The sequence below is a fragment of the Electrona antarctica genome (genome assembly GCF_951216825.1).
Source record: "Electrona antarctica genome assembly, chromosome: 21".
In the NCBI taxonomy this organism is placed as follows: domain Eukaryota; kingdom Metazoa; phylum Chordata; class Actinopteri; order Myctophiformes; family Myctophidae; genus Electrona; species Electrona antarctica.
In genome coordinates, this window is record NC_136802.1 from 8,521,756 (window position 1) to 8,537,602 (window position 15,847).

A 15,847-nucleotide genomic window follows, 5' to 3' on the forward strand; every position below is an offset into this window, starting at 1 on the left:
TGATACAGTAATGTAGGTTGGCAGTCTTGGAGATCAGAATGGGACTAATAACGGCATCGCTTCGATCTTACTCGATCTTCATCAGTTATAAAAACAAAAAGATTCCTGATGGAGATCGAGTAAGATCGAAACAATGGTGCGGATTGTCTTTTTCTTTTTATAGTTAGTCATTGTTTGTCCAGCAGCACCTGGATGAGAGTGAACTGGATGCATGTGCATGCATGAGATCTGAGATCTCCAACGTGAGCAGAGTTCTTATTGGTCGAGCAGCGCTGTAGCTGAGCTGTGACGGTGCACAGCAGCGTCAGCTGAGCTGTGAATGGTGCATTATCTGGGCAGAGCCTTCAGGGGTTGTTGTGTCGTAACAGTGGAGGAGTGGAGGAGAAGGAGAAAAAAAGCCACGTACCCGTCTATGTGGTTCAGGAAGCCCTCTTGTCCCCAGCTATGCAGCAGCTGGGATACCATGAGCTGAAAGAGAGAGAGAGAGAAAGAGAGAGAGAGAGAGAGAGACAGAGACAGAGACAGAGACAGAGACAGAGACAGAGACAGAGAGACAGAGACAGAGACAGAGACAGAGACAGAGACAGAGACAGAGACAGAGACAGAGACAGAGACAGAGACAGAGACAGAGAGAGACAGAGACAGAGACAGAGACAGAGAGACAGAGAGAGACAGAGACAGAGACAGAGACAGAGACAGAGACAGAGACAGAGACAGAGACAGAGACAGAGACAGAGACAGAGACAGAGACAGAGACAGAGAGAGACAGAGACAGAGAGAAGTGGTGTAACAGTGTACCCGGACAGTAGCGTCAAGACTCGAGCGTCAAGATGCCGCCTAGAGCAGGCGTTTCTTCCTGTTTTTTAAACAGCTGGTGGATTGGAAATGACACTCGCTAGAGACCTGCGGATGGCGGATTTAGCCGTGGTCGCCGCGGGTAACCACGGTTGGCGGATGGTGTGGTTAATATAAGTAGGATGATGCGGTTGGATAGCGGGCGGATAATGAATTTGAGGTTGCGGGTGACAAAAAAACTCCATCCGCAGCTCTCTAAAGCTCGCGCACGGCTGCAACTTCACGTGTCTGCATAAAGCCGGAAACACTTTGCCGAGTTCCTGGCTGGAGATAGACCAAGGGGCCAGTGAGGCTCTCCAACGTTGAAGCACTGGGCCCTAGTGGTAAGAGGAGGGACTGCAGGCGGACCCGTGGAAGTATGATTGGGAAACCCTGTGCAGCTGGGCTTTAACGTTGAGCGCGTTTGCACTTCCGCATTTTGGGCACCAAATCGAAAAAAGGCGGAAGTAGAAGGCTCTTCCGGGTGCTTCAAGGCTCTGTTCCATTTAGTGTGCAGTGGTTCTCAATTATTATTTTTTATTTCAAGGACCCCCCATAACTCTGAGAGTGTACAAATGGAACATATGGGGCCATTTGGAACCCACTCGACTCAAGGACACTTTGTTTGTGACCCACTGGTGTAGCAGAGTGTTTCCAGTGAGCCAAACACGCACAATAGCAGCAGCACCCTGACGCTGTTTGACCAGAATGGAACAGAGCCTTCATTTAGTATCAGCGGTAACACCTGTGAAGGAAGTTAGGAAAGTGGCCCCATGTTCTTTCCAAAATGGCATGTGTGTGCATATAGCGGCCATCACTAACTAAATAAACCCTTCAATGAATGAGCACACCTAACAAGGTACAACGCGATGCACTGTGGCACGTTGTTGTAAGCTTATCATGCTGTCTTGTGGCGTGTTGTAAAGCTTGTAGATCTACAAGCTGCCTGGAAGTAATGAACACTCATCATTGTGGAACACAATGATAACTACAGAAAAGGTCAATTCTTGTCTGTGATCGAATGTTACAGACTCCCTTCACCTTTCATGATCTCATTTTAAAAATGACTACTATACTTTTTGTCAATGACTGACTGACTGACTGACATTGTATATGATTTACAATGTCAGTCATAGACAAAAATTATACCCATTCTAGGAACATAGTAATACACATCACACCAACGTCTAATCTCTCTTTTTCCTTATTCTTTTTTGCTGCAAGGTTCCCAGATTGCAACACTGACATGAACAACAATAAGGCCATCACACGTTTAGCAGTCTCATGCCTTACATCGACACTTTGAACTTATGCCATGTCTGGCCAAAGATACAGAACTTCAGCCAACAAACTGCCTCACTGATGTTTTGTGTATACTGGTGACATCATGTATTGTGTTATGTTGTTCTGTGCTATATGGTTCTGTGCTTTTCTGTTGAACAGACTGTGAAGATGTTGTGCCCCTGAAGGGACAATAACGACATTATTAATATTATTTAAACATTTAAATTACTAATAGTGACAACGATTGGCAACAACTTGCTATTAGCATCATCTGACAAGCCTTGAAATGGAACACCCAAGGAAAACACCAGTAATAGGTGAAGAAGATGTGTCCAGGCAGAAATGCATAAAAAAAAAATACATCAAATACATCAAAATAGTCATCATGAATGAGGATCATACGTAAGCTAAGAACCTAACAGTGGAATATCTTTATAATGAAACTATATGTATACACTATAGAGTGCTATGTGTCTACATAAAATGCTATCTGAGTTACGGACGGGAACCCCTTTTGGTGTTTTAACTAAGCATTATGTTATACTTTAGCTATTGAAAAATAGAAGATCTACAAGCTCATAGCGCGCCACCGAGTGTAAAATGAGGCATACATCTTTGAATATATATTCTTTCAGAGCGAACGTTTTTTTTATTTCGATGGGTTTGCGGAGCAGAGGAGCAAAGAGTTTACTGTAAGTAAAGTAATGTCTCTCCTAGTCCTGTCTGATTCCTCCTAGCAGTGTTTGTTTTCTCTGTGCAAATAATGCAACTCAATTTACATTCAGTGACCAAACAAGTTCATGGTTCTATGAGCAAACTTCTCCTGTTGTCAAGTAAGTTACAGTTCACACTAAAAGGAAACTGTCAGAGCTCACTCCAGAAATAAACAAACATTATGACGATGTGCTTGCTAATGTAATGCATTATTATTGCATTATTGTATACTCATAATATGCATTATTAACTTGTTTTAATGAAAGAACCTAGTTACAAACTGACTAGTAATGCATTGAAAAGTTGGAGAACATTTTCTGTTTCTTTCAGTGCAATATCCATCTTGATTTGACTATTGTACCTTTTTTTCCCCAAATGACAGCATCAGGGACATTCAACATGAGCCCTAAAATGCTGGGCATGTCGCTGTTAATCTATTTCAGCGGAAGCAGCATGAATACAGAAACAGAGGGAGGGAAACAGAGGGTGGAGTCACCTGTGTGAAGGAGCTAGTGTGCATGGTAGAAGCCTGAATATGAAGCACCACCCTGTCCACCAGAGGCTTGGGACCGGTCACAAAGCCTATCCTCAACCTGAAATCACAAGATACACCATGTTGTGCATTCAACCACACAGGAGCAAACACAGCGGCTCATTTGCATCTGAACAAAACAAAGGCGTGCACGTGCATACACACATGCACAGCTTCTGCAGGGTTACGCAAGCATGTTCCGCATGCTCTCGCAAGTGCAGAACCATGCAATGCAAATATGCAAAGCAACACAAACACACATGCAAGGGGTGTAGAAGGGAGTTCCAACCGTGCCATAGCAGGCTGGTGCATCTCAGAAGCAGGACAGATAACATGCGAACAAGACAACGTTGTCTCTTTTTATCTGCACCCTGTTAAAATAAACAAAGGGCCTAAATCGTCTGAGCTGCTCCAGTGTCTTCTTGTTCACACATTCAAGGGGTATTATATAAATTCTCTACACACGGACTAATGGTACAGAGTCAGAACAGACTGTATAGATTACTAGAACATAATATGGGCTACTAGAGATATGGACTAATAGTACACACCAGTAGTAGTCCATTACTCTGCTACAATGTTTGTTTCTTAATCTTTCCTCATTTTCTCTTTTACTTCCTAGAGGTATACTCGTTTTAACACAGCTACAGTACAGTGGCCTTGTGGTTAGAGTGTCCGCCCTGAGACTGGGAGGTCAGGGTTCGATCCACCGCCGGGTCATACCAAAGACTGTGAAAAAATGGGACCCAGTGCCTCCCTGCTTGGCACTCAACATCAAGGGTTGGATTGGGGGTAAATCCCTGCGACATACAGTACTAGCAATATTTGATGCCGCTCTCAAAGGGCACCTACGGATGGCTGCAATTCGAAACTGGCCCCCGTAAAATCTGAATCCCCCCCCACCGCCCTCCCCTTTCTCCCCTCACTGTATATGTTTCTTTTCCCTTTTTACCTCCATTATGATGAATTCCTGTTCTGTTCTTTGTCTATATAGAAGTGTCTATTTGTACGTCTCTAAATGTTTTGATGAATTGAACATGGTGGACCCTCTTGTAAACAAGTGTAATGCTTAATTGGGTCGTCCACTCACAGTTAACAGCCGTTGTATTGAGTTTGTGCTTGAAATGTACTGTAATTCTGCAAACTGTTAATAAATATTTCAATCAATCAAAAAAAGTGTCATGGGGGTGTACTTGTATGTCATGTCATGGGGCGGCAGTGGGTCAGGGGTAGAGTGGCCGGATGGGAACCCAGTTCGAACCCAGGCTCCCCCAGAGTCCTTGAGCAAGACTCTGAATCCCTAATTTCTCCCGATGTGCATGGTTGGTGCCTTGCATTGTTTCTGCTGCCATCGGTGTGTGAAAGTATGTGTGTGAATGGGTGAATGTAATGCACAATCTCTGTAAAGCACCCTGGATAAAGGCGCTATATAAATGCACCATTTACCATTTATGTCCAGGAGGTGTACTTGTACATCAAGCTGCCTATCACGACTCGCGCTACAGAAACAGGAGATAGACTCCTGCCCTAGGCTCGGAAAGGCTTACACTACATGTAAGGCCAAAGGTCCATTGCAGCCATCGTGTCAGCGTCAACACAGGGAATGTTCCCTGCTACACTGCCGACGTTGCGTTGCATTCGCCCTGGTTCAATATTTGATGCCGAACGCAACGCAACGCAGCGCATGTGGGTGGAGCTTTGGCGTAACCGGATTATTAGCTAATCTTGTCCCTGGCCATTTAATTTAGCATTAGCAATGTTGTTAGTATGCCTTCTAATTAATCACTTTACAAATGACGGCCAAATACATACAAAAGCAAACATATACTGTATCAAGGCAATAATAATAATAATAATAATAATAATAATAATAATAATAATAATAAAACGATTAATAAGTAACTAAATACAAAAATAGCTAACAGATTAAAAACAGAGTTCTTACTATGCCATCATGTTTGTTTGTTTCCCTATTTCCTGTTTTGCTTAGTGCTTAGTGCCTGTTTTTCCATGAGCACGCACGCACGCACGCACGCACGCAAGCACGCACACACACAGAGCCCAGGGATTGCACTGCAGTGCAGGGGGAAGCACAAACTAATTAAATAGTTGTGTGACCTGTAAAAGCTGGTCAGGCGGGCCCTGACTTGTTCAGGGAACCCTTGCTTCAAGTATCAGGTGAATGTCTACTGCATGTAACGTGCACGCCCACAGAAGAACAAACGTTATACAACAGGTCGTTTCGAGGAAGCAATCTGATTGGTTGAAACAGCCTTCTATCCATGCTTCAAACGAGCGTAATAGAACACCTAATCAAAACAAAGAAAACAGCTGCTCTGTTCTCCCAGAGTGCAGCAGACAGGGTTGCTAGGGTTGCTACATACTAATTCCTACACGGGTTGTGTTTATAACCACGCCCCCGGGCAAGTTAAGTTTACTGAGGTTAAGGTTAGGGTTAGGGTTAGGTTTAGGCTGTCAATCACAGCGACTGGCCAATCACAGCGCGTCGACTGCACAACCCGTGTAGGCTTTGTTATGTCGCGCTAGGGTTAGCGAGTAGGCCCCATAGCCTCCAAACGCCACCCCACACGTCCCATACGAACCCTCAAAGTAGACACAAAAAAACAAAACTAGGCATAAACACGAATCCTTCACAGAAATGTAGAAGTGAGAGATTTAACCCTTTACTCACCCTGAGGACAGGATCTTTGAGAAAGAGTCTGTTCTTATGATCCTTCCATCAACATCCATGGACAGGAACGTAGGAGCCCAGGGCTGTCAATTAACAGAACACACTTCTGTTTTATCCCACGATTTTGTAACCCATTTTTTCACCCAGTGTCAATTATCTAATGTAATCGTGGGCTCTACCACATCAAAATCGAGTGGCTAAATGTCATCAAATGGTGGTTCATGGCTGAAATGCTGAATAAATAATGGATCTTGACATTATCAGACCTTTGGATTAGTTCAATTAACCGTCGCACCCCAGTGTGCCATACTGTACCTTTTCAAACTGTAGGAAATAGTACGGGTCGTCCTCAACGATGAGCATGTCATACTGTCTGGCCAGCTGGTGGAGGAAGACAGGGTGGAGGTTAACTAACACAACACACACAGTGGTCTAATGAGGACTACCACACACACACACACAGAGAGAGAGAGATCAAAGAGGGGAGTGAAAGATTGAGAAAGGAAGGAGGGAGAGAGACAGAGAGAGAGAGAGAGAGAGAGAGAGAGGTGGATAGAGAGTGGGGAGGATAAGAGAAAGAGGAAGAGAGGGGAGAGAGGTGTGTGTCCTTGCAAACCTGATGAAATCATGTGTTTGTGTTTGCAAGAGTGCGCGTCTGTCTCTCTGTCTGAATTGTGTGTGTGTTTGTGTGCGTGCGTGCGTGCGTGCGTGCGTGCCTGCGTGCGTGCGTGCGAGTCAGCAAACATTTGTTTGTTTGTTTGAAAACTGACATACACAGATTTCAATTCCCTGCCAAGTCACATAATCGCTGTCTTTGCACACACAAATTACATGACTATATTCAATGATAATCATATTTTCATAATGTGTTATGAGGCAGGGTTAGGGCAAATGACTTGGTTCAAGGACCATTTTTTTATTATTATTATTTTTTGTCCCACAATTTTGAAACACATTTTTTCACCCAGTGTCAATTATCGAATGTAATTCTGGGCGCTACACTTCCTCTGCCAACCTGGGGAGAGCAATGGACTGACCTCATGCTTCCTTCTATGCATGAGGAGTCCAAGCCGGTTCTCTTCACCTGAGAGAAGGGGCGTTTCCCTGGTTGGACGTAACGCGTGGAAGGAACACGTTATTCCAACCAGTTCCTTTCGCCCCCAACCACTGTCAATACTGTATTGTCTATTCCAGCGGTTCCCAAACCTTTTTGGCCATGCACCCCCTGTTACCTCCCGACCTAGCTGACACACCCCCCCACATGGAAATATAAATTGCATAAGCTATATAGAGAAACATATATTTCCTATTTATCCACATATATGCACATATGAATCTGAATATGGCATATATATCAGCCACATGAACAATATCAGTCACCAGAACCAGGGATCACTTTTCAACTAGTCTTTGCCTGTTTTCTCTCCTAATGCTATATGCTAACATCAATACAGCATGGAATTGTGGACAAAATCTTATTCAACGACAACAAAATATAATATACGTTTTGGGTCCGCGAGTCTAAATGTCATCAAATGGTGGTCCGTGACTCAAATGCAGCATAAATAATGGGCCTTGATATGAAAAAGGGTTGAAAAACCAGTGATCTATTCTAGAGACGTCTGAGAACTCCTCCTACCTCGTACACCTCCCTCTTCCTCTGAGAACACCTCCTACCTCGTATACCTCCCTCTTCCTCTGAGAACACCTCCTACCTCGTACACCTCCCTCTTCCTCTGAGAACTCCTCCTACCTCGTACACCTCCCTCTTCCTCTGAGAACTCCTCCTACCTCGTACACCTCCCTCTTCCTCTGAGAACACCTCCTACCTCGTACACCTCCCTCTTCCTCTGAGAACACCTCCTACCTCGTACACCTCCCTCTTCCTCTGAGAACTCCTCCTACCTCGTACACCTCCCTCTTCCTCTGAGAACACCTCCTACCTCGTACACCTCCCTCTTCCTCTGAGAACACCTCCTACCTCGTACACCTCCCTCTTCCTCTGAGAACACCTCCTACCTCGTACACCTCCCTCTTCCTCTGAGAACACCTCCTACCTCGTACACCTCCCTCTTCCTCTGAGAACTCCTCCTACCTCGTACACCTCCCTCTTCCTCTGCGTCGTCATGGAGGCGCCGGTGGGGTTGCCGCCGTTGGGGATGGTGTAGAGGACCCTGGGAGCGGAGCTTCCTGGCGTGTGAACTTCAGACGGGTCCCACCGAGACAGCACTTCCTTCAGGCCGGAAGGGATCATGCCGTGCTGGTCGCTGGGGACGTTAATTATGTTGCACCCCAGTGGCTGAAGCTATGGGGAGGCAGACAGAGAGAGAGAGAGAGAGACAGAGAGAGAGACAGAGAGAGAGAGAGAGACAGAGAGAGAGAGAGAGAGAGAGAGAGAGAGAGAGAGAGAGCGAGAGAGAGAGAGAGAGACATATTAAGACCTGAGACCACATTCTACAAATGTCTTCTAGATGCTGACAGTTTTATGGAAAACATATGTTTCTATGTCAGTGCGTTCTCCAACTTTTTCATGTCAAGGACACCCAGAATGATTGTGTGTGTTGTGTGCGTGTGCGTGTGCGTGCGTGCGTGCATGCGCGTGTGTCTTTATGCACTTGAACGAGGATGACAAGTTATGATTTGTATTACCGCTGCAAGTGTTCCCGAGTATGTGGGGGCGTCTAGCAGGACATTGTCTCCTGGGTTCACCAGCATCTCAAACACCTGCCAACAGCGACAACACAGACAGGCATGGACATTAATTATAGTTACACCAACACTCTTTGATTAAAACCCCCTTGTGATACTATTATAATTCACAGCAAGAATTGAATAAAGCAAAAAGAATAATTCACAACTGTAAATGTTATGTTAGGCCAAGCCCCGCTCTGTCAGTTGTGAAATAGTGTGAATGGAGCTCCAGCCACACTACAATTTACAATTTAATCCAGAGCTATTTACAATAAGCAAGAACAAAAACATGGTAATACATCATATACATAAAAATAGTCATCATGAATCATACGTAAGCTAAGAACCTAACAGTGGAATATCAATATAATGAAACTATGCGTATACACAATAGAGTGCTATCTCTACATAAAATGCTATAAGTTACATAAGTTGAGCCTTTGTATGCGCCTGTAAGGTCGTCGAGGCTAGGGCAAGTACTACGGAGTACTACACTAGTGGTTTTTCGATACCATTTGCATGAAAACAACTGACCACTGTCACTGACACACACTGTAAATGATACCACTGACACACACTGTAAATGATACCACTGACACACACTGTAAATGATACCACTGATAAGAGGTATGAGTGCAAAAAGGGAGCCCTTTCACAACCGTTTCTAAGACCTTTAGTTTAGGCTGTAATGAAACACTCTTTTCTTTCTTTTTTTTAAACCTTTAGTTAACCAGTAAAAACACATTATTTTACAAGTGGGAACTGGCCAAGAGGCAGAAATAAAATTACACTTCAATATATATATTTTCTTTTCTATACTACACTTACACTTCAATACTACATCGTAAATGTCACATTTTGGAACAGCAAATAATAGATCAATCTTCATATGACCACCGCGCTCAGACTGTAGGTGCGCCACCCGATTTACAACATATCAGCCGAAACGTTTGTCATATGGTTTGAAATAAAACTTTTTGAACCACAGTCTTGATGTGTGCGACCCATCTCCTTGATCCAGAACAGCAAATAAAACATCCATGATACACCTCAAAGTACCTATGAAATAAATACAACAAATCACCAAAGTGCTAATCTTTTAGTAGCAGGGCAAAATACACAATGTACAAAATATAAACCGAAATAATAAATATTCCGCAGTTAAAACTCTTGGGACGCAGTTAGAACTTGGGACCCTGGCCCAGGCGGTGGCGTAACCATCTGGGCACCCGACTGGTAATCCAGTCGCAGTGTGCCGCGGGTTCGACTCCCGAGCCCGACACGGCCTTTACTGCATGTCTTCCCCCATCTCTCTCCCGTTTCCTGTCAGCCTACTGTCTGTCCCTTCAAAAAGAACTTGGGACCCTGTGATAACACACTGATAGCATCCCATCCCTTCCACCCTGCACACACATAACCACTATAGTCTATTTTGACTTTAGTTTTTTTTTTAGAAAGCAGAACTGAACCTAGAACCAAGATCTTTTGCCTTGGCAGCTTTCTTCTGGGACTTTGCACCCCCTCCTGGCTGAGGTTGAACTGCAGACACTAAAAGCCATGAGAGAAAGATAAGACTTTTCAACAGGTAATCTATAGTGAGGAAGGGTCCCACCGGTACGGGCTTCAAGCACACTCTTGAACAAGGACAGATTAAAAAGCCTTTATTATCTAGACAGGGCTATCACATAATAAAACAACTAAAAACCCACCAAACGCAGACCGGTTTCGACAAACCTTTTGAAATTTAATTGAAAAACAATATAATTATAATAAATAACATGACGATAAAACAGGGCACGAGTGGTTAAAAGATTCGTTGATATAACAAAATATATCGATTATTCAATTCATTGCAAAAGGTATTGAATAATCGGTACAACTCAAACGTTGCAGCCCGATAAGACAGAAAGCCACAGTCTCATGCTGAGGATGTGACCAGCTCAAATATGACCAGTGGTCGTACCTTACAGAGCCCCTCCTGACTCCCGGTAGTGACGCACATGTCCATCTGTCCTCTCTCTGGACTGTAGTCCACAGTGGGAGGCTTGTGAAGGCTAGTCTGCAGGCTCTTCATCCACGTCAGCAGTTCTGGTATGCTAGTAGGGAAGGATGTAAACTAGAATTACGTGATGAATATCAAAGCTCTAACAAAAGAGTAGCCTGTAAGCTGTAGTTCCTTTTGGAGCTTCATAGCTAGGCCGAGGGGACAGTCAGTCACACAGATGATGACACTGACAGACCCCTTTTCCACCGGCTGGGAAGTGGGAACCAGTTCAGTTCAGAACCTGTTTTTAGTCCATGAGCCAGGTGTCCAAAATAGGAACTTTAATGATTTATCAAGTTGACAAAACGTTTGGACTGCAGTTATTAGACAGCACACACTTTGGGCACTACAAGCGCTATATATCATTGCTGTCGGGGGATAATCTATTGATTCACTAGAAACATTTCTCACTTTATAACCTCTTTATCTCAGTGTCAGTGTTTAGTCAAACAAAACCAGGAGAATAACTGTCACCTCGGGCCGTACAGTTTACAAAGATGCCCATAAAGGTCTGATAACTTGTGATAAGCATGCATAAACCGATAAACAGCACGTTCTGCTGTCCCCGTTAGAATGGCTGGGGTGCAATGGGGCACAAAGAAAACACAATCATAGCATTTGCATGTCCATGGAAATAGTTTTTTTCTTTTTTTCCCCCATTCCATTTGTGAATGACGCGGTAATGGACCAGGTGAATGGAAAAGATGGCGAATGCGGCCCTTTCTTTTCGTTTTTGGTCTTGTCTCAAAGTGTCAAGAAATAAATAAAGTGGATTGGATTGGATTGGATTGAAAAAGCATCAAGTGACTTGGTGGACACTTTTTGATGTCTTTGCAAGAGGCTAGCTGTATATGAGAGGGTCTGTGTGTGTTGTCTGTGTGGTAACTGTCTATGAGAGGGTCTGTGTGTGTTGTCTGTGTGGTAACTGTCTATGAGAGGGTCTGTGTGTGTTGTCTGTGTGGTAACTGTCTATGAGAGGGTCTGTGTGTGTTGTCTGTGTGGTAACTGTCTATGAGAGGGTCTGTGTGTGTTGTCTGTGTGGTAACTGTCTATGAGAGGGTCTGTGTGTGTTGTCCGTGTGGGAACTGTCTATGAGAGGGTCTGTGTGTGTTGTCTGTGTGGTAACTGTATATGAGAGGGTCTGTGTGTGTTGTCTGTGTGGTAACTGTCTATGAGAGGGTCTGTGTGTGTTGTCTGTGTGGTAACTGTCTATGAGAGGGTCTGTGTGTGTTGTCTGTGTGGTAACTGGAAGGCTTGCCTCAAAACACAGTTGCCCCCAGTTTTTCACAGACCGCTCGCCCCCAGTTGTTCTTGTATTCTTACATTTGTTTTACTGAGGTTAAGGTTAGGAATAAGGTTAGAGTTAGGCATAGTTTTACTGAGGTTACGTTTAGGAAAAAGGCTAGGTTTAGGCATAGTTTTACTGAGGTTATGTTTAGGAAAAAGGCTAGGTTTAGGCATAGTTTTACTGAGGTCACGTTTAGGAAAAAGGCTAGGTTTAGGCATAGTTTTACTGAGGTCACGTTTAGGAAAAAGGCTAAAAGGCTAGGTTTAGGCATAGTTTTACTGAGGTTATGTTTAGGAAAAAGGCTAGGTTTAGGCATAGTTTTACTGAGGTCACGTTTAGGAAAAAGGCTAAAAGGCTAGGTTTAGGCATAGTTTTACTGTGGTCACGTTTAGGAAAAATGCTAGGTTTAGGCATAGTTTTACTGAGGTCACGTTTAGGAAAAAGGCTAGGTTTAGGCATAGTTTTACTGAGGTCACGTTTAGGAAAACCTGGTGGCAACTGTTCCAAGGTCGCCGGATCTGCCCCGGGGCGAGCTTGTTTTGTATGCACGCTGCCAGTAGTCCACAGAATTACCTCCACTCCACTAATTGTTTTTTGTTTCTTCTTCCCACATTGTTTTATACTTAACTCACATTTTATAATGAATAATAGGGCTGTGAGATCTCGCATTGAAACCTTTACCAAAGTCATAGGTCATAGATATGTCATAGTCATAGATGACGGACATCATAAATGACTGTTGTGACTGTTGTGTTATTTGGCATCAGTGAATAACAATAACCCTGTTTTATTTAATACCAGGGAGTGACTTTCATTCATCCTTGTTAACATGTTTCCCCTGTTGGTAGCCTGTCAGGGTGTTCTATTTGTAAACTGTCCTATGTGTTGACCTGTGTCCACCAACGAGGCTCCATTTATGTGTGTCCTGCCATAACACTGCCCCTCACCCATTGGATGCAGAGTACTGCAGGGCCCTCTTCATCAGGGTTTCATCAAAGGTGATTGTTTGCCCGGTCTTGGTCTGGATGGAGGCCGACAGGAACGGGAAGGTGTTGGGGTTCGGGGCGCCTCCGGCCAGAGAGATCAGCGTTGGTGGCGACCGCTGTTGGAGCTCAGCTTCACATGGAGGTGGATGGGAGTACAGAGAGAGAGAGAGAGAGAGAGAGAGATAGAGAGAGAGAGAGAGAGAGAGAGAGAAATAAATTAATTAATACTTGGCCCCCTCCTCCTTTTTGAGGGGCGCTAACCCCTCCTATGCCCTTCTATCTACAATTCAAATCTCAATAGCAAACATAAGCTCACCATGTGCCAAAAAGTACTTCATAAGCAAGATATTACATCATACCTGCATACCATGTTGCTATCAAATTTAGACAGACAGACAGACAGACAGACAGACAGACAGACAGACAGACAGACGAGACCGACAGACAGACAGACGAGACCGACAGACAGACAGACGAGACCGACAGACCGACAGACTAGCATAAGTGTTAAATCAAAAACAACAACATAATTAACATAAAGTCGACTTACTCAGCATTCTGATGGCGGAGGGCTTCCGTGCTGCGCTGACAGCAGTCAGAAACCTGGCGTAGTTCATGGTTCCTTAAATGAAGTGTGGTGACCGTGGTTATTACACCATCTGTATTCTGTATCAATTAGCCTGCTTGAAATCCGTCATTAACGCATGCCATCTGTTGCTGTGCCTCACGTGGGCAAGAAGAAGTCTGTCTGAGTGAAGAATTACAAGAAAGAGAACTATTCGAGTCAGCAACTCATACTGTAGATATGGTGATGTAAATGTATGCTAGGCTCAGGGATGTATGAATATAAAAACCAGTCCGACCACATTGTGTTTGCCTGAGGCAGTGAAGCATGCTGCAGTCTGCAGATATACTGTACAGGGCAATGAGTGGTGGAAAGTAAGTACTTTTACTTAAGTACAATTTTGTACTTTACTTGAGTATTTCCAATTTCCAGTACTTTTTACTTCCACTCCACTACATCTCAGAGCCAAATTTTTTACTTTTACTCCACTGAAAACTTTAGTTACTAGTTACTTTGGCGATTTTAATTTTGATTAGAAAACATACATTAACCACTTCAACCCTATACATTTCGGCCATTTGAAAATAGCCGATCTACAACGCGACGCATTGTGAGCTTGTAGATGGGCTATTTTCAATAGATTTTGAACACATTTTGAACTGAGTACATTTACTTTTAGTACTTTAAGTACATTTTGATGCCGATACTTTTGTACTTTTACTCAAGTACATTTTCAATTCCGTACTTTTACTTTGAAAGTACTTTTACTAAATTGCAGTATTGGTACTTTTTCCACCACTGTAGGGCAGTGGTTCCCAAAGTGGGGTCCGGGGACCCCCAGGGGTCCTTGAGGGAGTTCCAAGGGTCCCCAGCTAAATGATAGTTTGGATCAAATGGACCCTTATGGGTCTGATTTGGTTCCATTTGTACACTCTGAGTTAAATTGACTTTGATTTTACAATATACATTGGGGGTCCCAGAGATAGAAATGGGGGACAGACCGCAGCTTAATTCAGGTCAAACTGGGGGTCCTTGAAATGAAAAAGGTTGAAAATCACTGCTAGAACTGTGACACTCTTTCTCTTATGGGGGGTCCTTGGCATAGCCTATATTTTCAAATGGGGGTCCGTGGGCTAATGAGTGTCAATTTGGGGGTCCTTGACATCAAAAAAAGTTTGGGAAGATTATATTTATTTCCAAGTTATACATTTCGAAGTTATTATTGTTGCTGTTCTATCCAGTGCTACCATGGAACTCTTTAGGGGTAGAGATCCACAACCAACGGTGCATTTATATGGCACACATTAATTCATTGATTGATTAATTGATTGATTGATTGAAATTTTTACTTCACAGTATGCAGAATGTCTACATTCAATAAGTCAATATAGCAACTGTTACTTTGTGGACGATCCAAGTACTACACTCGTTTACAACAGGGGTCCACCTGCCATTTTCAATGCATCCCACATGGGAGTGGACACTGACAACAAATACACTCTCATTCTCATAAGTTTAATATCTTATATATAAAGCTTAGCTCACAAATCGAATTAGTAGCATGAGCACGTTGTGTTTCCGTGACTGACCTTGTGTGTGTTGGTTGCCTTGTCCAAAGGGACGATGGTTAATGTATTTCTTAACTCGCCTACCAGCGTTTCAACTGGACACTCGGTGAACTACATTTCCCGAGCATGGACATAATGTACAGTATTATTACATTAGCTTACAGTCAGTAAACTGCACCAGTCTAGTACCACCAAGTAGTTTACTGTTCATGAACTCACGTATAAATGGACTAGTCAGAACATGTGGACTGCACTGCAGTCTGTCTGTAAATAAAACGTTACAGCAAGTTAAAACAAACAGAGCTCCGTTAGTTTACAGTAGAGTATGTTTACACACACAGCGCCGCCACTGCGGCTTGTCGCCACTGGAGGGCAGTGAAGTACAACACAAGCCAAAACAGCCGCATCATCGGTACCATTTTGTCAAAGATTATATTTAATCTATTTACAAGTCGTTACTTAAAAAAAAAAAATATATATATATATATATATATATATATATATATATATATATATATATATATAAAATATATATATTGAATTTTTACGTTTTCACATAAAGATGTATCATAAATGTATACAAATGTAGGCTTTAAATACAGTATTAAGACAAACTAGAAAGGTATAAATTAAAAGCACACAATATAAT

The 15,847-nt window shown here is 43.3% G+C and overlaps 1 protein-coding gene across 2 annotated transcripts in view; it reads right to left on the reverse strand.

Annotated features, from left to right (window-relative positions):
• aadat (aminoadipate aminotransferase) overlaps nt 1-15,342 on the reverse strand; it is a 19,627-nt gene extending 4,285 nt beyond the window's left edge. The window contains exons 1-10 of one of the 2 annotated variants that reach the window (XM_079490906.1): nt 15,220-15,342; nt 13,616-13,813; nt 13,027-13,195; nt 10,711-10,843; nt 8,706-8,780; nt 8,152-8,361; nt 6,372-6,437; nt 6,057-6,139; nt 3,329-3,425; nt 407-468 (exon numbers count right to left, since the gene is read on the reverse strand). In XM_079490906.1, coding sequence (XP_079347032.1) covers nt 407-468; nt 3,329-3,425; nt 6,057-6,139; nt 6,372-6,437; nt 8,152-8,361; nt 8,706-8,780; nt 10,711-10,843; nt 13,027-13,195; nt 13,616-13,682 — 962 coding nt within the window. In that variant the 5' untranslated portion in view covers nt 13,683-13,813; nt 15,220-15,342. The remainder of the gene's footprint in view (nt 1-406; nt 469-3,328; nt 3,426-6,056; nt 6,140-6,371; nt 6,438-8,151; nt 8,362-8,705; nt 8,781-10,710; nt 10,844-13,026; nt 13,196-13,615; nt 13,814-15,219) is intronic. The other variant, XM_079490907.1, reaches the window with a different exon arrangement.
• Nucleotides 15,343-15,847: the final 505 nt, after the last annotated feature.